This window comes from Athene cunicularia (genome assembly GCF_003259725.1).
Source record: "Athene cunicularia isolate RWA chromosome 3 unlocalized genomic scaffold, athCun1 chr3_part1, whole genome shotgun sequence".
Lineage (NCBI taxonomy): Eukaryota > Metazoa > Chordata > Aves > Strigiformes > Strigidae > Athene > Athene cunicularia.
The window spans coordinates 20,235,685-20,262,327 of NW_020799097.1; the positions used below are offsets into that span (position 1 = coordinate 20,235,685).

At 36.2% G+C, this 26,643-nt stretch overlaps 1 protein-coding gene across 1 annotated transcript in view; it reads left to right on the forward strand.

Annotated features, from left to right (window-relative positions):
• The window catches only part of PXDN (peroxidasin), a 66,580-nt gene that overhangs the window by 25,437 nt on the left and 14,500 nt on the right, over positions 1 to 26,643 (forward strand). Inside the window, exons 8-19 of the mRNA XM_026844026.1 lie at positions 754 to 871; positions 2,972 to 3,141; positions 3,857 to 4,129; positions 5,442 to 5,558; positions 6,920 to 7,078; positions 9,520 to 9,632; positions 10,599 to 10,755; positions 14,472 to 14,580; positions 15,010 to 15,167; positions 19,649 to 21,152; positions 21,982 to 22,116; positions 25,182 to 25,390. Of these exons, the coding sequence (XP_026699827.1) occupies positions 754 to 871; positions 2,972 to 3,141; positions 3,857 to 4,129; positions 5,442 to 5,558; positions 6,920 to 7,078; positions 9,520 to 9,632; positions 10,599 to 10,755; positions 14,472 to 14,580; positions 15,010 to 15,167; positions 19,649 to 21,152; positions 21,982 to 22,116; positions 25,182 to 25,390 (3,222 nt within the window). The remainder of the gene's footprint in view (positions 1 to 753; positions 872 to 2,971; positions 3,142 to 3,856; positions 4,130 to 5,441; positions 5,559 to 6,919; positions 7,079 to 9,519; positions 9,633 to 10,598; positions 10,756 to 14,471; positions 14,581 to 15,009; positions 15,168 to 19,648; positions 21,153 to 21,981; positions 22,117 to 25,181; positions 25,391 to 26,643) is intronic.

Genomic DNA, 26,643 nt, shown 5'->3' on the forward strand with positions numbered 1-26,643 from the left:
TTGTTTGTCTGCATTCCTTCAGCCTAGGGGTGCAAAGGCTTGGCCCTGTGGGTACCCTGGGACTTGGCCCTGTACCTCTTCTGTTCATAAATAAAAATGCAGATTTCTCATCAAGCTATGGGCATTTGCCTGCCGAGCCATGTGATGAGGCCAAGATACAAAATAAGTACATCATCCTTTTGATTATGTGTTGGGTATAACTGATCATGAGAATTATGACCTTAAGCATCTACAAGGTTCTTGAAAAAGATAGTAAAAAGGGGATTTGGTGCCAGAATAATTCACATGGCATCCTACCAGCTCTCTGCACATCTAAGGATCCTGAATATGGAAACTGCAGGAAGCAAGCTGGACAAATTATTCTGTAGAAGGCAGGTTAGGCACTGATACTTATCTCGAGGAAGTTATTTTAAATGGCACTTGTGCTTGCTGCTTTAAAGTTTTTCCTTCATAAGCAAATTGAGCCTTTGTTCAAATAAATAAAACAGCTACTTTAGAACCTGATACAAATTTACAAAATCCATTTCCAGTCTGTTAAAAGGTCCTAAGGAACAATGGAGGAGGTCAGAAAGCCTGCAGTCACTTTTGTGTAGGGAAAAGTGTGTTTAATCTTGATTAAGGGTATAAATATTTTAAGTTAAAATATTTGTGAAAAATATTTTTCTACAGGGTGTATGGAAAATTTTTTATTTACCATTCTTTAGTAGTTTTAAAACAAGTAGAAGTTCCTTATATGTTATATTGTTAATGCAGAGAGGCCAAGAATTACGTCAGAGCCTCAGGATGCGGACGTTACCTCAGGGAATACAGTGTACTTCACTTGCAGAGCTGAAGGCAATCCTAAACCAGAAATTATCTGGCTTCGAAACAAGTAAGTTTAAGAGAGGAAGAGAGAAATTTGATCTAAGTATGTTTGTCTGGTTGCGTATGGATTTCTGGGTGTGTGTCCACACACATTTCATGCTAAGATATGGAATAGTTACAGCAGAAACACACTGTAATTAAAAGTATATAAAGTAATAGTGGCTTAAATCTGTTCCATTTGTAATTCTAAACACTTAAGAGCTGATAACTTTAGAAAATATTAATTTATGACTATGATATTATTGGTAAGCTTTTCAAATATAGTTAAACCTGCAAAGTTGCTCAAACCTGCAAGACTAAATCATTTATATATAAGTACCAAGCAATCCAATATGGACTCATTGCACATGCAGTTTATGGGTTAGCTAGTGTTTGCATGCATTTCGAGGCAGAGCAAAAGCTACCTTTTTTAAGGACTCTAGCTGCATAAATTAGGTTTCAGAGAAGGTCTTCCTTGAGCCGCAGCTCCTTGGAGACAGTTTTCTTCCAAGGTGTAGCTCCATTCCAGGACAGGAGAGAGAGATCAATTTCCTGTCTCCCCCAGCCAGTTCGGGGAGGGCATGCAAATCCTTATGTCATAGGATTGTAGGGTAATTCAGGTTGGAGGGGATCTCAGGAGGTCTTCAGTGCAGTCTTCGGCTCAAAGCAGGATTATACCAGGTTGCTTTATCCAGTTGGGTCTTAAAAGCCTCCAAGGTTGGAGGCAGCCCAAGCTCTCTGGACAACCTGCTGCATTGCTTCTCCTCACTGCTTAGGGCATGGAGGGAAGGGCCTATAAAGGACATGTGTCTTTCATCAGCCCAAGGGCCAACCTGCTGCAGAGTGGTGGCTCAAGCTCTGCCCCAGAGGCTGGCTCCCTGGGCACAGCATGGCTGAACCAGCCACGAGGCAGCACATCGCCCCCCTTAAAACTGATGTGAATGTACAATGGACACCTGAATTGTGAGTTTACCTCTAACTTAATCAGACTTTGGCTTAATAATGCTCTTACACAAATGGAGAACCTGATCTGGAGAATAAATTCCCTCACATTTTATATTAGCAAATGAACCATTTTAGTTTGTAAGTTGCTGATAAAATGGAACAATATAGAGTCCTGGTTCCGTAGCTTTTGGCTGATGTCAGTGAGAACCCCACATGCTGCAAGGGTACAGCGTTTATGGAGTATGTCAAGAACAGAGCCTTGAACTCGGATGGTATAATTGTTTCATTAAAATTTTCTTTGGCTCATGTACTTTTTATAATAAACAAAGAAAACATGTATTCAGAATACACATATGAAAGAGTTTTAAGAAGAAATTTGAGCTTGGGGTGTGGGATTATTGACTCTGGCTTGTTTCCTGACTGCATGAATGAGAGCAAAGCTCTTTGCAAGGTAGTTGAATATGGCAAGATTTCCGTCAAAAGCCATTGATCTGTTGAGCATTATGTTGAATAGATCAGCATTCAGGCTGGGTTTTGTACACAGAGGGTGAGATCTCATCCCTCCTCTGTGCTTTCTCTATCATATAGTAAGGGATGGAGTGAGAAACAGTTCCTTTAATTAAAACCCCTAACCATTCTCAGTTAATATCACAGAAATGCACCCATGACATAGCCTGAAGACCTGATCCTAACATGTTTCAAGCCAGTACAAATTATAATCAGGTTTACTACTGCTCCATGAGTAATCAAGCCAGAGATTGGCACAAAGGTGGTTTTATAGCAACTAACCCCTCTCCTAGTATCTTTAGGTTTAATTTACATGATTTACTTTCAATGGAAGCATTTTAAACTGGTTTGCCAGTTAGAACAGCCTTAAAGGAAAATGAGCTCAGGTATGTCTATTCTGTTTACTTTCTTCCCCTGTAAGTTTTTAGTCATGAAAATATTTTGGCTTTTAATTTTGAAGATGTAATAGTTGCATAAGCAAAATTGGTTGATTTTTTTTTTTCCTCCTCTTATTCTCTTTAGGAGAAAATTAAAAGTTCTATTATTTTATTTAACATAGTAAAACTCCTTTTTCCCCAAAAATTATTTTGTGAAATGAATTTTGAGGTTTATTATTTGGCAGTTTTCTGTGCTTGTGATTTAAAGGTTTAACTCCAGCAGATTATTTTCTTCACAGTAATGAACTTAGTATGAAAGAAGATTCCCGTCTGAACTTGCTAGATGATGGCACATTAATGATTCAGAATACTCAAGAAACAGACCAAGGCATTTACCAGTGCATGGCAAAAAATGTGGCTGGAGAAGTGAAAACTCAGGAAGTTACTCTTAGATACTTTGAGTCACCAGGTAAAGAACATCAGGTCTGAATTTTGCATTTAGATAAACAATTGTTTTGTTAATAAGATTGCTAAAAATAAGAAGCTTTGGCTCTTGTATGTTCTTGACATGTAGATTTCTTGTCCTTGGGCATTTTAAGAACTAGATCATGAAGTTATAATATCCCTAGAACAAAAATGCAAATCACATAGTTAATTAATATATTTATCATAATATGTAATTCTGATGATATCATGTAGGCTGTTTGTAGAAGGGTTAGGAAAAGTGGCTGTTGCGTTGCGACATTGCTCAATGCAATAATGTTCTCTCTGGATACCTGAAAACCGTGAGCTTCTGAACAGGCCACTCATGAAAGCTTTGGTATGCCCTGTGCAGCCATCCTTGCTCAGGAGCTTTTTAGCCTGAATCTCTGTCTAGCCAGGGGTTCGTGTTTGCAAGTACTAATTTCCTGTCCAGGACTGTAATATTTTTAAATTCCAGACTTTGCTGTAAGTTAAGAAAAAACATCAGTGCAATTATATAAGCTTTTATTTTTTAATGTATTGATATTTATAAATATCTGCAGCTAGATTAGACAAAGCAAGGCAGAGTTTGCACCAAGAGTAGAAGTATGTTGGAACAGAGCTATTAAAAAACCCTGGATTCCCTGAATTATTGCAATATTCAGCTAAATTAATGCTATGTGAGCTAAAAGTCATATTTAGGCATCACTCTTTTCTCACAGCACGGCCAAGTTTTGTGATTCATCCACAAAATACCGAAGTGCTAGTTGGAGAGAGTGTTACCCTGGAGTGCAGTGCAACCGGGCACCCTCAGCCGCGAATTACCTGGACCAAAGGCGACAGAACCCCTTTACCAAGTGACCCTCGTGTCACAATAACTCCGTCAGGAGGACTTTACATACAAAATGTGAAGCAAGAAGATAGTGGCGAGTATACCTGTTTTGCTACTAACAGCATAGACAATATCCATGCGACGGCGTACATCATAGTCCAAGGTGAGTAACGTTAAACTAGGAGTGACATGCTGTAAAACATATTAGGAAGAGTATATTACTTTCAATTGTGCAGGTTTGGCTTCTTTTCTGAATTATCAAGACTGAACTAAAACCAGAAGAGTTTTTCCTTTTAATCACACTAATCTAGTGTAGAACATAGGAAAGTCCATGGGTAAGGTACTTTATACTAAATCTCTGAAAGTTGTTTCATTGATTATTCTTGGAAGCTAATGATGGGTATTTTGAAATATGTACTTCTAATTATGTTGTGTTTGCTTGTAGGAATGAACATGGCAGTGTCAAATTTCTCAGGGATTACATTTTTTCTGTAACAGGCAGGAATTTTAGAGATTAGAATTTGTGCCTGGAGTAGTAGAAATGGAGTTTTGAGTACAGCTCTGTGCTGCCTTTCTTTTGTAGACACCTCAGTGAGTATGGGAATATATTCTTCTGAGTTTCATGGAAACTGTCACTCTGCCAGCTTGAGGTGTTAGCAGAGGTTTTCTGCAAAACAAAGTCAAAATACTCTAATTTATTATGGTTGCAATAATTTTGGTATTGTATGTCAATAGGATGAATATAAAGTATTTCAAGAACAATATACAAAATCCTCCTATATAGAGAGAGAATATTTTTTGCAAGTGTTTTCATTTTGGAACTTTTATTTACAAAATGTTTTGAGTAACCTTTAAATTTAAGTTTGTTTCTGTTCTCATGTTAAGATCTTTAGTTGGCAAACAGTTTAGGTTGCAAATGCTTTGTTAATCAGTTCAGTTTTTAAAGCTAGACAAAACAACTTGTCCATGTGGTTTGCTCACCAGTGGATTATTGTGTTTTGAGAGTTGGACAAATTACTTCTCAGACTGATAATACCATGATGTTACTGCAGAAACTGGCCCACGCTCCATCCACTGCTTTCCTTTTGTGCAAAGAAGAAAACAGCTAGCTCAGGATGGTTTTGACTACATTGCATTTTCTTCACAATTTAGCTGAGGATTTTTTGAGAGAAAGAGAAGACGACATTTTTAACCCACGGAACACTATGTGTTTGATTCTACAGGTCTTACCATACCTCTTATTTGAGATAAGGCCTTCAATGACACCGGGGCCAGTTTGTGAGGGAGATGTTCCTGTTGCACAAGCAGCTGCCCTAGTGGCTGCCCTATAGCGATCACAATATAAAAGTGTCCCATTAACATCTCTTTTCCCACCAATATGAGCTATTCAAGTCACACAGGAAATGGTACATAGTTTCTAACAGTCATGCATTTTTCAGTTTTTTTTCAAAACCAGTTTATTTTCTCTTCTGTAGCTCTACCTCAGTTTACTGTCACTCCTCAAGACAAAACAGTGATTGAGGGACAAACCGTTGACTTCCCTTGTGAAGCACAAGGTTATCCTCAGCCTGTTATTGCCTGGACTAAAGGAGGTAAGTGTGTTTTGGTTTTACTTTTAAACTACCAGAATAGTTTAATTGTCATTGTGGAATCAATCACGCATTGAAAGGATTTACATGTATTTGTTTAGATGCTTCAGTCTCTGAAAGAAACAGGGTTAATTTCTTTCTGCTTTAGTTAGAAAAGGCAAAGTGTCCCACAGAAGCTAACTGCCCAACCATTTTTCATTGTTCAGTAAATAGAGTCACTGAAATATATGTCTCCATAATAGTTTCTTAATAGTAAATGTTTAAGAAATATGAAACAAATCAAATGTGGTAATGCCTATCACTGTCAGGTTACTGCAGAAGAAATAAAGATGACTGTTACTAACTGGAGATCTGAAATTAGGTGGAATGTGCTCTTCAAAAACCAGAACAATCCAACCTGTAACTGGCATCAGCATAGTTGTATTTCTGTCACTTAATTCACGTTGACAGGAACACTGGGCTGCGCTCTGCTGACTGTTTTATCAGATTGTCATTGTAAAGGCATTAAGCCAAATCCAGTGGGAAGAAATACTATAGTGGATGCTTTACCAATAAGTAAATATTCCATCTGAATCAAACGAAATAGCTTTAGCAGGCAAAACAACTCTTAGAACATTCTAAATTGTGGTAGATAAAGCAGATTTTTAACAAACTCTTGATCATTTTGATGCTAATAATGTACTTGTTTCTCCCTCTACCAAGGCTGCTCCAGTCAGATGAAATGTCAAAAAAGAAGAATAGAGTACAGACACTGATGAGCTTTTTATTTAATTTTTATTATATTAATTTTTTTCAAAGCTGTGTGTATTTTTCTATGGATTCTCTAGATGGCCTAGGCAAATGAGATGAATTGTGTCTTACACACATAGAACCATAGAATCATAGAATATCTCAAACTGGAAGGGACCCATAACAGTCATCAAGTCCAACTCCCTGCTCCTCACAGGACTACCTATAAAACTAAAATCATGTAACTGAGACCATCATGTTCATCATGCTTCATGGCAGCAGCCTTCTGTACATGATACATGGCAATAATATGAAATGAACAGTAACACCTGTTGATGTTCTTCTTATGGTGCCTTCTCATTTGGATGCTTTAGCATGCTCCTTAAATGAAAATATCATTTTTATCACAAACAGAGAAGACTTTGAGATTCTAATGGTGTGCATATGTATGTTTAATTGCTTTATTTACATGTTTACCTTCTGAGGATTAAAGGTTTCAAATTTTTTTTTTAAAGAAACTATTTTTTTCCAATGTGTTATCAAATTAAAAATCTTCTGGATTTTCTTTTTTCTGACACAAGAGGGCTTTGTTCTTCATTGCTATAAATAGCAAATGCTGTTGCTCTGTGTTTCAGGAGGCCAGTTGTCTGTTGACAGAAGACACCTAGTTCTATCCTCTGGAACCTTAAGGATTTCCAGGGTTGCTCTGCATGACCAGGGACAGTATGAATGCCAAGCTGTCAACATTATCGGATCCCAACGAATTGTTGTATATCTGACTGTACAGCCTAGAGGTATGTTCTCCATGTACAGGTGCCGAAAAATAAACCGAGATTTAAGTTTACACTAAAATACTGTGCTTGATTTTTTTTTTCTCCCTAAAATGTAAGATTGAAAATTCTTTTTAATGGCACAAAATACTAATATGAAGTAGTTTTTCTCTGTTTAGAATTAAAAAAGCTTTTGAAACAGAGCTTGAATAATGCTCAGGTTTTTCTTCAGGACTTTTGGTGCATTTTGCAATTATTCTAAGTTGCTGGGTTTGAATTATAAGGTGTTTTATTAGTTTTTATAAATTGAGCATGTGGAACAGTGTGCCCTGATAGACTTTATTCAAAGTCACTTGCAGACTACATAAGCTTACAACTAAACATGGCCCTTTTTGATTAAAAGCTTGTTAGAATGAGGCTATATCTTGTTGTTTAAAAAACTTACTGTTAAGTGTATTGTTAACATTTGAAATTTTTATGATTATTATTTCTATCTATTTTAGTTTCCAGGTGTTTTTTAATAAATAACATGTATGGATACTTATCAGCATTTGCACAGAATATCATTCCTTTAGAACAGTCTGTCTTCTGTTTATGTGATGAAAGAGATTTATGTGATTTAGTCTTTTTTGTAAAGAATGGATGTCTGCTTTGAGGATGACAGTATTCTTATGCTTGGGAAAATATTTTGTTTGTGAAGAGACTAGTTTCTTATAACACTCTATGCTGTTAACTAAATAGTGTTATTAACATAATGTTTTGATGTCCAGAAACAACATGCTTTGTTTTACAACAGCAGAATGACCTTCACAATAAACATCATTCCTTATAATAAGCTGATGCAGAAAAAAAAAACCCAAACAAACCACCACTCAATTTTTCTTATGCTTTTCTTCAAATAAATTCTAAGTAAGCTACCTCTAGGATTAATTAGAATAATATTAATATTTATAATTTAGTTAAGTATTTTGGTGTTTAACTAAATTCAAGGAGATTAAACATTTAATTCAAAGCATTTCTTGTTAGTGACCTCATTTTAAACAGTATTTTAGTGAAAGAGACTCAGATGTCTAATCCTGAGTTTAGATGTTGGTCAGAAAAAAATTCCACTGATTTTTTTTAGTTAAGAGTAGTAGTGGGAGACTGATTTATCAAAATTGAGATTTTTTTTTTCCAGCTATATAAAATTGTTGACTAAAATTCCATAAAATAAAACTTAATTTTAAAAAGTTTTATAACCTTCCAGCTGTGTTAAACTTCACTGAGCTTGAGTAAAGTTTAATAAAATAATTTTTATGTAACTAGGGTTGCAAAATCCAGTCACCAAAAGGTAGTAAATACAAGAATGAAGGCTGCATATGCAGCCTGAAATTGAGCTTTCCATACATTTATTGCAATGCTGTTTTCAGTTGTGCTAGAAGAAAAAACTTTTTCTTCTGGGCTTCTAACAAAAGGACTGTTCATCTGAAGAATGTCTAGTCAGTGTTCACTGTGGCTAAATTTGCATTAATGAATACAAATTAATGGTCCAGGTCTGTTTGCTGGCATGATATGGCTCACATCCACAGAGCCATACTCTCTTACCTCCCAGTGCTGGATGCCTGCCTCTGGATGCCTTATTTGAAATGGTTTCTGGTCCTTGACAGCCATTTACGTACAAACAATTTAACTCCAGGGCCAGATTTCATTGGTAGTATAAATGTATGCTGTGTGGCCAAATATTTTTCTGTAAAAGCGCAGCCCCCTCCAATTTTCTCAGAAATACTGGTATGTCACAGCAGAAATACAGTTCTTAGTGTCTTTATAATGTCGTGTGTTCTTCTCATGATGATATCTGAGCACTGGATGTCAATCTCAATTCGAAGGAAATTAGGATTAAAAAATGCATTGTTTTCTTCACACTGGTTTAGGTAACTGTGTGGCCTGTGTCCTTAAAACTGAAGGTGATCTTTTGATGTTTTAAGGCCTAAGGCTCATTGGTGTCAGGGAGGTAGGAGCTCTGTGAAGGTTTAGCATCTCAGCAAGCTGGGCCAAGGGAATCACAGTTGAATGAGTTGTGAAAAGTTTTGCTTTTATCATCTAAGAAATCTCTGTAGTTGCTATTTTAAAAATATAAAAAAAATACAGAAGTTGATGGGATATTCATTCTGGTGACTTTTTCCAGATTTAGCTATTCAACAAAAATTTTTTTCAGACTTTTAAATTTACAGAACTTAAATCTTTTTGACAACTACTAGCCTGTTTTGTTAGAAGTTAAGAGTACTTAAAAATCAGCCTGAAGCAGACATCAGGAATAAGGAATTTTATCTCCAAGACAAACATATAAGCAACTTGCAGACAGAATAGGGTTACAGATTAAGAAATGCTGGGTAACCGAAAAAAATAAACAGTGCTTATCTCTATTTAGATCATCTTTTGCACAAATTGTATTTCATACTTTGTCAATGTATTGTTTGCTTTTTTAGTGACTCCTGTATTTGCCAGTGTTCCCAGTGACATGACAGTGGAGGTTGGCACAAATGTGCAGATCCCATGCAGTGCTCAAGGAGAGCCGGAGCCAGTAATTACATGGAATAAGGTGCTAGTTATTTGTTTGTTAGTTGAAGAAAGGCAGTGGCCTTTCCATCTCTTCATAACTATATATTTAAAGTGCACGTTGTCAAATTATTGCTTGCTCTGGTGCCTGAGAATGTTACCTGAAGTTCAATCATCAAATCTTGATGCAGAGCATGTATATAGCTACCAAACCCGGATTTCATGTATATAAATATATATATGGTTATGAAAGTCATTGTACAGACCAGCCTGTGTATTTTAGTGACAGTTCTGCACGAATATCCTACTAATATTCACACTTTTAATGATATTATAGATACAAAGCTATAAAAAATACTGTATTACTGAGACCTTTGAAACTGTTAGGTTGACACTTCAACCAGGACATTTTTCAGTAACTCTTCAGTAACTCTGTGGCTTTGATTTCCATTGGTGCAGTAATTGTTATATCAAGCTATTAGAGTTATTAGCAGCATTACTGGTGAAGTAATGGGTTGCTAATATTGATCTTCAATTTTCCTGATTATCTTCTCTTCAGTTAGTAGGCATTAGAAAATATACTTTAATGTACCTTAAAGAGCTTCTAAGTGCATAGCACATGGAGAATTGATACTTATAAAGCCCTTGAGATATTTTTTAGTTTTGGTTAGTTTTGAGTGAAATCAAATATATATATGTTCTAAAGAACTGCTATTTTAATTTTGGGTCTGAAATTTTATGTGGTGAGGACCTATAACTGTTAAAATACTTTGATTTATAGTTATGAGTACTTTTAGAAGTAAATAATACACTGTATAATTTAGAAGTACATACAAGTCCTCCTGCCAACATTACAGTGCGTGAGTTTTTTATATAAGTATCTAAATCTATTTGATTATTATCTTGGCATACAAAACATAAACATAAAATGCAAAAGTAAAAGAGAAAAATAATTCAGTTTTGAAAACAAAGAGTGTTTAGAATAACTAAATATTGTGCTTTACTGCAGGATGGAGTACAGGTAACTGAGAGTGGAAAATTTCATGTTAGTCCAGAGGGATTTCTTACCATTCGGGATGTTGGAACTGCTGATGAAGGTCGATATGAATGTGTTGCCCGGAATACTATAGGATACTCCTCTGTTAGCATGGTGCTCAGTGTTAATGGTAAGGTGCATGAATCAGAGGTATGAGTTAGAATATTAGTTTTATCCTAATTGCTTCATTTGTAGGATACAAAAAAGTTAATCAAATATTAAATTCTTTCTTTTATTTGTATTTGTATTTTCTCCTATCATCCTCTATTTTTCCCCCTCTTCGTTAAATTGAGGCAACTATCTGCACAGATGTGAGTAAGATGGGAATATATCAGCCAAAATGTCTCTAGAAGTTAAGCTTCAATACAAACAATGCTTTGGGCTCCAGTTAGTCATGCTACTTTCCTCTTGACGTATTATTTGGACCTATTAGAATTTGCTAGCCGAATACACAGTCTAATCTTTAGGCATAACTTGACAAAACGTCGTGTGGCATCTTTAAAGGGACACTGACAGCACTTGGTTGAAAATTAGGCTGCAACCGCTGTGAAAGAATTCAGGAAAGTCATAATGATCTTAAGCTAAAGCAGGAAACGGAAGGACAAGGAGACTATTTGAGCTCATTCTAATTATTTAAAAGTAATAATGGCAAATAATAGTTATCAATTATTAATACATAATAATTGGTAATAAAGCAGCCAAAGAGGCTAAGGAAATAGCTTTGTTACACAGCCTGACCCTAATGCTTTTCTGACTTACTGAGTAAAACTGCTGATTTTTCAGACTCATTTTGGTGGAAAATATTAAGGAAACTGATATTTTTTCTTATTTCAGTAGAAAGTATGACACAATATTTTTGTATCATTTTAAAATGAGTATTGGATATTGTTTCCCAGTATTAAGTCTGATGTTCTGTATTTTTTTTACTAAATTCATAAATATCTATCAGTGATTTTTCTAATTTATTGGTTATTATGATATAAATCACTTGGTATTAATAAAACTGTGATGGTCCCTGGCCTAAGTTGCTTTTAGTAGACTATCAGTCTATCCCCTCCTCTATCAAAAATAGTATTTCTTCAATCTGTAAAGAAGATTTCTAAGAGAAAAATTGCAGGACTGGGAATCATTCAGTGATAAGGTTTCATCTACATACATATGAAGTCTGCAAATGAAAGAAAGTTTGTAAATATCAGTTAGTCTTGGTTAATGGAGCTTGGCAATGCACAGAAAAAGGTTGGGTTTTTTTTAAATATTAGCCAGATCTCAAATCAATTAGAGATCTGAAAAATGAAACCATGAATTGAAATATAACCCCAATGAAAAGTAGTTTCATTCACTTAGTGCTGGTGTCAACTGCTCATTCTTACCTGCTGAAATTAGCAAACTACAAAACTTGGTGCTAGCTGATCTGCAGTATTTAATTGGAATGTGGCTATTTTTCTGTAAATAACTGTAAACTGTAGCATTAATAAACCTAAAATTAGTGAAACTACTCTTAATTAATCTGCATTCAGTCTGAAACTGTACACGGTGTTTCTTCTTAAAGCTAGTGGGATATCAGATACTGTTTCTTTATGGTTGCTATAAAAATGAAGCTATCAGAGAAGCAAGAAGGACAAGTGAACAGATTATGAGTATTGGATACTTGCTATCTGCATAGCATTAATAATGGCATAGCCAGAAATACCTAAAAACTTGCATGTCAACATTTCCTTTAAACAAAGTTAATGTTTTATGAATGTTCATAATGCATAAAAATCTTTCCTTAACAGTGAGACAGAATAAAGTGAAGTGTATAGAAGCAGGGGGGGGAGGAGGGGGGGGCAGGTTTTGCTGGCCATATTTCATAATATTTTAAGATGCTTGTCTTTTACCATTTTATTCTGTCTTTTTCTGTTTTGTAAAAGTCTCTCCCTTAAGTGTAAGACAGGATGTGCGTGTATTATGCTTTTGTTGCTTAAAAAAATTGCCACTGTTCTTCCCCTGCCCCCTCCCCCCAAAAAAAGTTATTGTGTTAAAGGTTTGCAAGGAGCTTTAACTTTTAATATTTATTAGCCTGAAAAGAGAACTACTGGCAGCAAATAGTCTAAACAAAAAGTACAGTATAGATAACATTTGACCAAAGTTTATGATTCATCCCACAAGTACCATTAATCAGAAAGCCAGCTCTGCAAAACGCATATCTAAAGTGAGCACTGAGATTACATCTACCATAGACAGCACTAGGGAAGGTAACCAGCAACTGGATTTTTACAGTCTGCAGTGTTGCAGTGTTAAGATGGTTCATGGCACGCAAACACTCTCAGAAACAAATGAAATGAGGGTAGCAAGCCTGAAAATATTTCTTCTTAAAATAAGTATCTTATCTGATAATCTTTCTCTATGGTTGCTATGAAAATGAAGCTGTCAATCAAGAGGACAGCTGATAATTAGGACAGATATCAGGAACCATTGCTGTTAGGCACTGTGGAAAGGATCAGCTCATACTGTATGCTGGGAGCATGTTGTCAGCAGCCCAAGGCAGTTGGCCTCAGGGCAGATAAAGGAGCTTCAGCCACAGGTATAAAGTGCCCAGGACTGTTTTATTTGACAGTTAAGTTTCATTACCTAGGTCTAGACTCTGAAACTCATATAGACACAGCCTAAGCTGGCAGTTATGAAGGAATAGTGAAATACTGCCTAGGAAAAAAAAAAATAAATAAAAAAAATAAAAAAAAAAGTAATAAGAAGCTTGCAAACAACGATTTTTATGTCAACTGATTTTGTACATCTGATTTTATTCCAGTGTATTTGCTTTGGACTTTCTCCCTACTTTACCCTTCTTCCTATGTGACTTTTCCAATCTAAACACACTCTGGAAATTGTTAGCTGTTGCCCCTGGATCTGGTAGTTCTTGGTTTAGAATGAAAGGAAGGTTATTGGCCTTAGATATGCTGTACAAACATCCAGCTGCAACTGAGTACTGTATAAAAAGGCAGATGCATGCGCCTATGCATTAGTGAGTTTCCAGTACTATGCAGAGTCGTTAAATAGCTTTTAAGCATGTGATTTTTAACATAGTATTGAAAACATAGATAATTTTAAAGTAAAAGACAAAGTAGTGCTCAAGCTAAATAAAATATCTATAAACCTTTAAAATTAATATATATTGCTTACTAAACTAAGCTGAGGAGAGGAGCAATGTTAATTTACTGTAGTTATTTGGGAATATATCCAATTTGGTGGGGTTTTAAATTTTTGTGTGTGTTTTATTCTTTTAGTGAAATCTCTTTGAATATATGTGATACATGTGTTCTAAAAGGCAAATTAAGTCTGTCAGTATTTTTCACTTGTAACACATTCCTGTAAAGCCTTTAAATTCTTATACTGAGTTCAGTACTAATTCAGTGCTAAATGAAATCAAAGGGAATACTTGCATTGATTTCAGTGTATATAGATCAGCCTCTTGACATCAACACCTGAAAACTGATAATATATCACACCAGGAAAAAACCTTTAATAATTCTTTTTTTCTTTGGTCATTTTTACATGAAATTGTGGGACTAATTAATGGACACTTAAACACTGCATGCATTTATCTTCACTTTATTTTGTTTAAGGGTTATAAGCAAGCTGTCTTTTAGAGTTACGTTAACTTCTCTCTTAAGTGAATTTTGCTCTATTGTAATATGCTTTGACAGAATTTAAAAATTATCAAGAATTTTGTGTTTGGATGAACTTATGCTTAAAGAACAGGCATTTACTTTGTACAACCGAAATGATGTCATGTCTAGGTTCTGTTTTATAGAAGTATCTTTTCATGTGTGGCCATTTTTGCAATAACTTGAATTCCTCTTTCTGTAGTGCCTAATGTCAGCCGAAATGGAGATCCTTTTGTACAAACATCAATTGTGGAAGCAATTGCAACGGTTGACAGAGCAATAAATTCAACACGTACACATCTGTTTGACAGGTATCCCCATCTTTTTTAATATTGAGAATTCAAAATTAATTTTGTATATACTGGAAATAATGGAATATTTATTAAACGAGAGACCATTTTTGTTATTTAAATGACGTTGTTAACATCCGGTTACTTCTGGGACTACTAACAGATTAACACATAATGATTCCTGTTTTTTAAACACTCTTGTTGAGTTCTCTATTTGCTGCAACAGTTTTTCTGCTGAAATAATGTGTGTTAAAAGGCTACTAAATGTTTAATTGCTGCTATATGTTTAATATTTTATTATTTTATTAAATTTTTTTGTTTGCCTTCCATTTTGAGATGAGTAGCAAAGGTATGTACTAATCATGTTGCTGAACGTTTATATGATTTCTGTGGTATTGTTATGTTGTAACTCCTGTGTACACTTACTATTTTTTTCAAATTATCTATCAGTCGTCCTCGTTCTCCAAATGATTTGCTAGCCTTATTTCGATACCCAAGGGATCCATACACTGTTGAGCAAGCAAGAGCTGGGGAAATATTTGAAAGGACATTACAGCTTATTCAAGATCATGTACAAGATGGTCTAATGGTTGACCTGAATGGAACAAGTCAGTACTTTTTCCTTATTTTCTGTGTTGAAGTGTATTTGCCTTCCTAAGTCATCATACTTCAAGAGACATATATTTTCCAAATCTGGGCCCCAACTGCAGAACCTTTACATTGAAATCAGTGGAGTGTTTGACTTTGCAAAACTTTACCAAAGATATGTGTTTGCCCAGTTCAGTCCTTGGTTTGCATATTGCTACATTATGGTGTAACTGTTTGAGCTCTCTTGAGTAGTGTGTTTTTATTTTTCCTCACATTAATGCATTAAGAAAAAAATCATGTTCAGATTCTTCTACTGATCAAATCTGCTGTAATGGAAGCGCATATGCACCCTGTTTGTTAACTCGCCATGTGTTAATTCATTGTGACCATTGTTTCACAGCAGAACAGACTTTTCTGTTATGTATTAAAAGTAATCACTATTTTATTCATGTTTCTTTAAGTAAAACTTAGTGCTGGCATGCCTTGGCAAGGAGAAAAGATGATATAACAAGAAGTATTTGTATACTTTACAAACCAAGGTTTCTGCATGTACCACAGTAATATTCAAAGAATTATTTGCCACACATCCTTTAAGAGCATGTCAAACTAAGCTAATTGTTTCCTTTAACACTGCTCTGATGTAATGAGAAATACAATTTTTACTGCTTTTTATAAAAAGCAGAAAAGTGCAAGGTTTAACATTTCTACCTTTTAGTTATTGAAGCCCAAGTTCATGCAATCCAGCTGGAGCATATACAACTAATGTGTGTGGATATGTGTGTGGATAGGCTTAAGATGTAGGACTGAAGCATTTGGAAATAATGATGGAGTTTTAGGAGAGCTTTTGAGACTTGAGACATAGCCAAAAGCTACACTGAAAATCTAGGGGAAATATTTTTACTTATTATACTCTTTTTGATGTTTATAATTGAGTATTTATTGTAACTTCCGAAAACCTTAACTCTGACTGTGAACTAGGCAAGTATTTATAAGACCAAAGACTGCAAGCTTTGTGGAGTACGGTAACATTTGCTACTAAAAGAAGCTTGTTACTCATTAGTAGAGCTGAGTAAATAATTTGTGATGAATAATTTACCAGAAAAACTTATTCAAAATTCTTTGAAGTCTTGTGTTTTGTAAGAGCAACCCTATTTGATTTGGTTCTCTGATTAGATGCATATGCAAGCATATAAAATATAATACTAGGAATATATGAAATCTGATGTGTGAAAATTACTTGACTACTTTTCACTAGGATTTGTAATAGTGAAATTCAATTACCTAAAGTTTAACAAAAATTGGTATTAAAGCATACAATAGAAATTAATGAACACAAAATAGGGCAACTTTCTGTGATACTGGAAATTCTGTGCACAACCAGAGCTTGCTTCTTAGCCCTACAAAATCCATAGAAACCTGCCTTTTAGGGAAACTTGAATAGTAAAAGAAATCTGGTTTCATTTAATAGTGTAATGCTCAGATTTTAATACTCATATTTGTCCTTATTTGGTTTTATTTCAAAATGCAGAGCCCAGTGAAAGGTGTTATTTAGAACTTTTGCATTGGGAACAGTTGAGAAACTTGACAATTTCCCATTCAGAGACTTTTAAAAATGTAAAATCTTGGAATATCCCAAGGAAAGACTATGGAGCCAAATTCTCCTCTGCAGTGCCAGACTGTATAACAAGGGGAATGGCCACAAATTGCTGCTTGGGAGGTTCAGATTGGATGTTAGGAAACACTTTCTCACCAGGAGGCCAGTGCAGCACTGGAACAACTTATCCAGAAAGGCTGAGGAGTCTCAGTCTTTGGAGGTTTCCAGCCAGCTAGACAGGGATACGGTTTAGCTGATCCAGTACTGGAGACAGCCTTGCTTCAAACCGGAGTTTGGTCTGGGTAAGAGGTCCCTTCTAATCAAAATTTCTATGGTTCTGAAACATCTTCCTTGAAATCTGAAAAAAATATAGCTAATATTATGTGAATTGAGCTAGTCAGCTTTTAAGCACTGGAAATGCTCAGCATCCAGCCTTACAGAAAGCAGAGCCAGAGTTAGTGCCTACAATGTGAGGGGTAACTGAGGGTCTGAGACTGGCATTTATGGCAAACTCCACTCTTCTCAGAAAGCCATCAGATCTAACCCATAGATGAGATATTGCCTCCCACTTGAACTTCTAAATGCAGAAGCTTGAACCTTTTAATTTAAATTGGTAATGAAGGTCATTCCACCCAAAACATTCATAGTCGAGTTTTGCTCACAACTTGGTTTCAGAAATGTGAGTGGCAACCAGGATAACAACAGCAGACAAATATTTATGTAAAGACTGCATGAATAATGATAAAAGAAATCCATCGTGAATGAAGATAATTTTAAAAGGAGTGTTATTATAAAGAAGATACTTTTTCTGGGTGTAGTTTTACAATTAATCTGCCCTAGTAGCCAGTAGATTATAATATGTTTTCAGTAATATCCTCCAAGAGTGTATTTTGCTGCATTACCCAGTGGCACTTACTGGGTTTGCTCTGTGGTTTCTTTTTCTTTTTCCTAGTAGGGAGTCGTCTGTACAATAATTTCTGTATGTCTCCAAGAACAGGTTAGTTTTGCCTAATGCAAGCACTAGGTCTCTAATATCTTTGCCTTGACTTGTAAACCACTTGAAGTGCATGTAGCCTGAGGCTGAGAAAACATAGATCCCCTGACTGAGCACAGGTTCTGTCCCTGCTGAGCAGCTAGGAGCGATCCAGTTCCTTTCAAGGCAAAGACAAAGGGGGGCTTTAGGTGGTTTGTTTGAAATTGCCCTTCATTGTAGAAATTGGCAGAGAGCCAATGGGCCTAGCACACATTTTTGTGTTGAATACAGATGAAGGTCTTTGCAGGCACTGTGGGACTAAGCTCAGGACTAAAAGGAAAATTTCTGTGTGCAATTAGCCTGCACTGACCTCTTGCAAAACTGCATTCAGTTCATATTCTTGAGTGATTACCATCATGGTGGGAACTCCTTGAGCCTGTGGGAACACAGTACCACTGTATACTCACTCATTTCCTTTTTTCCATCTGCCTTTATTCTCCTTGTTTGGTTTTACTCCTGACCACAAGCTTTTCAGATCAAGAACCATGATGGTATGATGGTTCGTACTTGGCTAAAAGCACATCTATCCTGCCACACCTCCTACCTCCTGGGCTCTCTTTTGGATACTGGAATCTTGCTCATCCACACTGTATATTCATTAATCACTCACGGTGTGCCTATGCTCTGGATCAGCAGGGCCCATTTGAAGTGGATCTCCCAGTTGTCCCCAATTTACTGTGCTTTGGTGTGAGTTGTGGTATGATCTTGAACAGTGTGGATTCTCTTAAAATGAAGTGAAAAATGTGGTCCAGGGCTACTTTCAGCTGAAAGAAACCTGCTCCTATTGTATGATGGATACAGTAGGGATATCTTTCTCGGCTTCAAATATTTCACTCTACAAACATTTCTGTTGGTCTACACAAGTTGATAATGTAGATATAGCCCCAAATTAATGACTTTTTTCCTGTAATGAAGCTTGAATATTTCTAAGAAAAAAATCACTTTTAGAATGACTCCTAATAGACAGCATAGACAAGGTGCAGCCTGACTGTTCTGTTGCAGTCACCCAACACTGTACTAGGAGGCCTTATGTCTTCAGTCCTTCCACATGCCATCATATCACAGCAGAGATCATGCAACACATAACCTTAGCTTGAAGTTACAAAAGCATAATTCTAATGAATTGCCATGTACATTTTGTATATATTATTTTTCTATAAAATGTGAAAAAATACAGGAAAACAGTAAGTATGTTGTAATCCCAGATGTGAATGGTGTGGATTGCAGAGGAAACCTGTGCCAGGTGTTATGCAAGCACCAATTTTCTTCAGAAACTAGTCCTGGGTAATATGAATGTGAGTTACTCCACACCACTTGTCCTAGAGATCACTCATCTGTTTAGCTGGATTGCCTGTGGACATTTTCTTCGTGGTTTTTGTTGATTTTTTTTTTTCTTAAAATTCAAAACTTCTTCTGTAATAAAGCAAAGCAAAATAGTAATGTTCAGTGAATTATCAAGTCTCAAAAGATAAAGTCTTGAAATCCATGTAAATGTTACTGTCAGTTTTTAAAATGCTTTTACTAACATGGGGAAAATTTCCCGTTTGTCTCAATATGAGGCTTTTATTTCTGAAAATATCTGTTTTCTTAAGTGACCAAATAAGTAATGAGCTTCTTTTGTGAACATTTTGTAAAAGTTGTACTTGAATTGGCATTTTATAAACTTCTCTCCTGACCTAATAGTGGTTGTTGCTCAACTGACCAAATGCTCTAATATACATATGTAATTATTATTGTTCTTTTTAAACAATAGGGATATTTAATTTAGTGTGAAATGCAATATAATAATTAACATTTCAAATAAATTTGTGATCTATGGGGACCATGAGTCTATTTAGTCTTTGATTTTCTTTCTGTCTCTCTTCTGGTTTTAGGTTATCACTATAATGACCTTGTATCCCCACAGTATTTGAATCTGATAGCTAATCTCTCAGGCTGTACAGCCCATCGACGAGTGAACAACTGCTCAGATATGTGCTTCCACCAGAAGTACAGGACACATGATGGAACCTGCAACAACCTTCAGCATCCCATGTGGGGTGCTTCTCTGACAGCCTTTGAACGTCTGTTAAAGTCAGTCTACGAAAATGGATTTAATTTGCCTCGGGGAATTGAACCCAAGAGACTCTCTAATGGCTATGCCCTCCCAATGCCTCGCTTGGTTTCAACAACTCTGATCGGAACAGAAACAATAACTCCTGATGACCAGTACACTCACATGCTTATGCAGTGGGGTCAGTTTCTTGACCACGACCTTGACCTCACTGTGGCTGCCCTAAGTGAGGCCAGGTTTTCGGATGGTCAGCATTGCAGTTCAGTTTGTACAAATGATCCTCCGTGCTTTTCGATCATGATACCACCAAATGATCCCAGAGTTCGAAATGGTGCACGCTGCATGTTTTTTGTGCGCTCCAGTCCGGTTTGTGGAAGTGGCATGACATCTCTCCTGATGAATTCTGTGTACCCACGAGAACAGATCAACCAGCTGACTTCATACATTGATGCATCCAATGTGTATGGCAGTTCGGATCATGAAGCACTAGAAATCAGAGACTTGGCGAGTCAAAGGGGTCTTCTGAGACAGGGCATCGTACAGAGGTCTGGCAAGCCCCTTCTACCATTCGCTACTGGCCCACCAACAGAATGTATGAGAGATGAAAATGAGAGCCCAATTCCCTGCTTTTTAGCTGGTGATCAGCGTTCTAATGAACAGCTGGGTCTTACCAGCATCCACACGTTGTGGTTTAGAGAACACAACAGAATTGCCACAGAGCTACTGAAACTCAATCCACACTGGGATGGTGACACAATATATCACGAAACACGCAAAATTGTTGGTGCAGAAATGCAACACATAACATTTAGCCACTGGCTACCTAAGATCTTTGGAGAGGTAGGCATGAAGATGCTTGGCGAATATAAGGGTTATGATCCCAGTGTTAATTCTGGCATAACTAATGAGTTTGCAACTGCCGCTTTTAGGTTTGGTCACACACTCATTAATCCTTTTCTGTATCGACTGGATGAAAACTTTGAACCTATTCCACAAGGCCATCTACCTCTTCATAAGGCATTCTTCTCTCCATTTCGGATTGTAAATGAAGGAGGCATTGATCCACTTCTAAGGGGATTGTTTGGTGTTGCTGGTAAGATGCGTGTCCCATCACAATTACTCAATACAGAATTAACAGAAAGACTCTTCTCCATGGCACGTACTGTGGCTTTAGATCTGGCAGCTATGAATATTCAGAGAGGCAGAGATCATGGAATTCCTCCCTACCATGATTTTAGAGTTTACTGTAATCTTTCTTCAGCTCAGACTTTTGAAGATCTGAAAAATGAAATTAAGAATCCTGAAATCAGGGAGAAACTTAGCAGGTGAGCCTGAGGTGAAGAAAAACAATCAATTATCTAAATGTGCATGCAAAATGAATAGCTAAGTGTCTTATCTAGAAGAAAATATTTGTTAAGAAAGGGGTAAAGGGATTTTTGAGAAACTTCCATCCATATCAGGAAATAGATGTGGAAAATTCCCACATGCAGATAATTTCTCCACTTCTACATCTTGGTGATTAATAAGAAGTTAATATATACTGTATGTGTCCATGAAATTATTAGTTTGAAATGTCTGATTTTTTAAATACTGTAAAATATGAATGTTATTTCAATGTAAGATCAAATTTAATGCCAGTCTTATGCAAGTATTTACATGTTTATTTCTATCCATTCCGTACACTAAGTAAAATGGGAATATTGTTCATTGTATTTTCATGTGGAATCCCTCACTACAAGTAATCTGTTTTTCTTTAGAGCTTTACTGTTTGAAACTAAATCTTCAGCTACCTGCCACCCCTACCTTACCTACACAAAATCAAAGAGAGAATGTCTCAGCTACAGTAAAATAAAAAATGTACAGAGGGACAGGAAATAGAAGCTATTGAAAAAGAAACAATTCCAAGAACTCAGAAAAAAATTACTAGGAAAAGGAAATTGTGGGCTAGACATGCAGACCCGTGATGTTACTCATATATAAAACCTACATTGCAGGATTTCTTGCATATGCACGCACAGGTTGTTCATAAAAGTTGTAGCACTGTCATTTTTACTGTGAGTTGTTCATATCTCTTGCCCTTAGCTTTACCACATACTCGTTATTTTGTAAATGTAAAATATTTGATATTAAATATTCATGTTTTTCTATTTATAGGTTGTATGGTTCCCCACTGAACATAGACCTGTTTCCTGCTCTAATGGTAGAAGACTTAGTTCCAGGGAGCCGACTGGGGCCAACTTTGATGTGTCTGTTAAGCACACAGTTTAGGCGTATTCGGGATGGAGACAGGTAAATTGAAATAACATGGAAACTAAACTTAATTTTAAACAGAGGATGATTAATAATAGTTGCAATGTCTTTTTTCCAAACCAAACTCCATTTTATTTTCACTTAGGATTTTAATGCATAATTGAAAAGATGAAGAATACAGGTTTTAAAACTTTATTTTTTAAATCTGTTACTTTCTATGTCATATTGACCTCCAAAAAGCACAACAGCCAATACATGATGAGTTTCCTTTTACCACTTATTCAAGTCACTTACGTTTCTGAAAAGGGGATGTTACTCATCTGCTTTCATTATTATTTAATTATTTTATTGGCAAAGGAATTGTGGTGGTTGAGACACTTTCACCATCTCTGTTACTTAAGCATAGGTTGGAAAAGTATCACTCTCTGTATAAAATCCCTATACATATTTCAAAGCAAGCAGTGTATGCACCAGAAGAGTCTTAAAAGAAGATGAGTTATCCCAAAGAATTCAATTTGGTAATTGTTCTTAAATCACTTTACGTGCACATTATAAGCAATTTCTCATTTTCAGTTTGTACAGTACCTGAAATAGGAAAATAGTGATTGCTACTACAGCAGCCAGATCTCCTTTGCATACTTTCAACACACTCATTCAGAATCTGAAAATAAACATTTCCCTCATTTTAACATTATTTGTGACTTATTAGTTGCATGACATGAAGGTAGAAAGACTTATGCTGATTAGTCCCATCCTAGTGAAAGGAAAACAGAGGAAGAATTAGGAAATTAGATTTGATTCACTTTATCTAATGTTATTTGCTTTATGTAAGTTATAAAATTGCCACTTAAGATAGTACAAAGGCTTTTTTATTTCTGTAGTCAATAACACAAGCCTTTTTGTATGTTTTTTTAAAAACAACTTTCTTACATAAAATCTGTTTTAAAATTAAGCTGTGAAACATAAATGTCTCTTACCTGGAGGCAGAGGGAATAGAACAAGAAATATATGCAGTATGAGCTCCAGATTGCTGGTGACAAGTACCTATTTGTGTCAAAACAGGATAATGATACTGCCTTTTTGTGTATGCCTGTGTGCATTTATCCAGCAAAGGCTTTTTTTTTTTCCCTGAAACAACATTTAGAAGCTGTAGGAAAACATTGAATATTTAGGAAATGGGATTCTGCTGTCCAAAGAATACAAATGTTTTGAAACAACATGCCAGCAAATAGTAAAATATTATTAGACATAACGAAAGCAACTCTAACTTCTTTGAAAAGCCTTTACAATGGGCAGAGGATCAAAGCTGCCAGCACCATGCAAAACAAATGTGCCTGTGCAGGGAAAAGGAGTGATGTTTGAAGGGAGCCTAACTTCACGTCAAGATGGAAATTTCAGAATCTGTTTTTCTGATACCAGTACTTGGAAATTAATTGACCGCTGTCCAATGCTTTATGAAAATGATACAATAACTAGGTAAAATGAAATTTGTTGACCATTCTTCTAAGCTTAGTATAAATATGATGTTGATTTTCATAAAGTTTAAAGAGCTTCCTACTTATTTTTGGTTGAAATAGGTAGAAAAAAGTATCAATATAGAATTATAACTTTACAGTTTTGTGAGATGTAAACGATATCACAGTGAGCATTTCTTACATGTTAAAATAGTATAAAATGTGTTCAACTCCTGGACAGTAACTTAAAACACTCTCTTTTCCAAGGGCTGGCTTGCTTTTCATAGTAATGTATTTATATTTTAACTGATAACAGGCTTTTAGCACTTTATGTATGAAAAATAAATTATTCAAAACCACAATGTTTCCTCCTTGAATATAATGAATTAACAGCATATATTAATGTCCCTGAATTAGTATAGTCATCAAAATAGTTTTACAGAAGAAAAAGTCCTTACTAAATTAAACAATTTAATTTGTCTTCATTTATCTTCATTCTTCTAGATCTAGATTAACCATTCTTCTATTCTCAGCAATTCTATCAAACTTTTTCATACCCATAGGAAAGTTGCCTGGAGAAAGAAGTCTGTGGTAATTTAAGCCTCGGCATTAAGAGAACCCTAAACGTGGTAGTCTAGTGCCATTTTAGATGCCCAAAGATACCCAAGTCATCAAAATGGGACTAGAGGAGAGAGCAAAGGATTTGCTGAAGACTTCAGCCCTGTCATGGTTTAAAGCCCAGCAGGCAGAAAAGCACCACGCAGCTGCTTGCTCACTCTTCTCACCTGGTGGGATGGGGAGGAGAAAATAACAAAAGGCTCAGGGGTTCAGACAAGGACAGGGAAGGCTCATTCACAGGCAAAAGACAGATTCGGTTTGGAGAACAAAACATCAATTTAATTTGTACAGCACAGCCACTACTAATTTACCAATCAAAATAGAGTAGGACAGTAAGAATTGTAACTACATCTTAAAAACACCTTCCCTCCACCCCTCCCTTCTTCCTGGGCTCAGCTTTACTCCTGATTTCTCTACCTCCTCCTGTTGAGTGTCACAAGGGTACAGGGAATGAAGATTGCAGTCAATTCATCACCCATTGTTTCTGCTGCTCCTTCCTCCACAGGGGGAGGACTCCTCACACTCTTCCCCTGCTCTAGCATGGGGTCCTTCTCACAGGGATGCAGCTCTTCACAAACTGCTCTTCTTTCTTCTCTTTCTTCACTGACCTTGGTGTCTGCATAGGTGTTTCCTTCACTCCAACTCTTACCTCTGCTGCAGGTTCCCCTTATTAAATACATTGTGACAGAGGTGCAGCCACCATCACTAATTGTCTCAGCCTTGGCCAGAGATGGGTCTGACTTGGAGCTGGAGATGCTTCTAGCAGCTCCTCACAGGAGCCTCCTCTGTATCCCCCTGCTCTGCTACCAAAAACCCTGCCACACAAACCCAGAGTGTCGGCATGACAGCAATTAGGGCTGAAGTGACACCAAGAGCTTATGTTTTGGCGATGGATCACTCCCTCGAATACCATGTAAAGTTGAGAACAGGATTTATGGAATAATTAATTCTGAATACAGTGTTGCAATATCTCTAGAAAACTGTGTGTTTTGTTTTTTCACTAGCAAACTTGTCTTTTCTGTGAGATTACAGGTTATGGTATGAGAACCCAGGTGTGTTCACGCCTGCTCAACTTACTCAGATCAAGCAGACTTCTCTTGCCAGAGTTTTGTGTGATAATGGTGACAACATAACCAGGGTACAACATGATGTCTTTAAGGTAGCTGAATTCCCACATGGATATAGTAGCTGTGAAGATATTCCTAAACTGGACCTCAGGATGTGGCAAGATTGCTGTGAAGGTCTGTATACTGGTGGATTTGGGTGTATTAATGTGTGCTTTGTTTAATGTCCATTTTATTTTAAGGAGACATTTGTTCAGTTTTTGTTAAGATGTTATAAACTCAAATCTGGACTACAACCCTTGTTAAGTGAGCAATTATTCCATTTTTTATATTAAACAGACACATTCTAAACATAGCATAGATTTGAGCATTGTGTTTCCCTGTTTTCTTCCTCTTGTGGATTCTTGCTCGTTGCCATCTCCTTCAAAAGTTAGGACAGTGGGGTGTTTTGGTTTTCTTCAGAAATAAACTTTTTTTCTCCAGAAACAGGGTTTACTTAGCTGCATGAAATACAAGACACTCAGAATCCCATGTTGCTTTGTGGCATGTATGTTGGCTTCTATGTCATATACAGATTTTCTCTTTATCCATCATCACATCAGACTTCACTGCATCTGTAACATAGTTAGAAGATCTCTTCCCAAGAGAATCTCTGCATCACACAGATTTGCAGAAAGTTTTGCAGTAGCATCAACAACAAAATACTTCAGAAGACAATGACTTCTCTTTATTGAGATCTTCTTGACAGTGTTTCCATTTTCTTTTGACAAAAGGTGAATTATGTGCCCTGGCTGAAAAAGTATATTCAGAAATTTTTGGAAATTCTCTGCGGAACTCTGATTATCTAGAAATTTCTGTGAAACAAATTACTAACTGGAAAAAACTTATTCTTATTAGAGAGTGTAATGGTACTATCAGTTGATGATCATTAGAATCTTATAATTTACCTAGTAAGAACCTAGCTTTCAATACCAGTATCTCGTACATTTGCTGACAAAAGCTGTCTGGATCTGAGTTCTTCATCTCTTCTGCTGTTTCTCTTGAGTTTACTACTGCTGTGTAGGCTGTTCTGTATTCTGACAAAAGGTATGCAAATAAAGAACCATTGGATTGTATTTCTGAGAGAGGTCATGCTCTTCCACTAGTGTTCATTTAACTCTTTTGTTAAAATATAAATGCCCCTGAGAGTCCTTTGGTGATATAGTTGAGAATTTAAGGCAGTAGGTAAAGGGTAAACTGATGATGTCCTTTCAACCTGGTACAAATACAGTAGATACTGAGGAAGGATTACATCTAGGGTGACTTTGCCATGAGAACAAACTCAGGTACCATCAAAAATGAAAAAAGTAAATAGAGATTTACTATTCAAAGGTATTGTACCATTAGCTTTAAACTGACTACTGTATTGTCTTGTCCAGTAAAAAACTCTT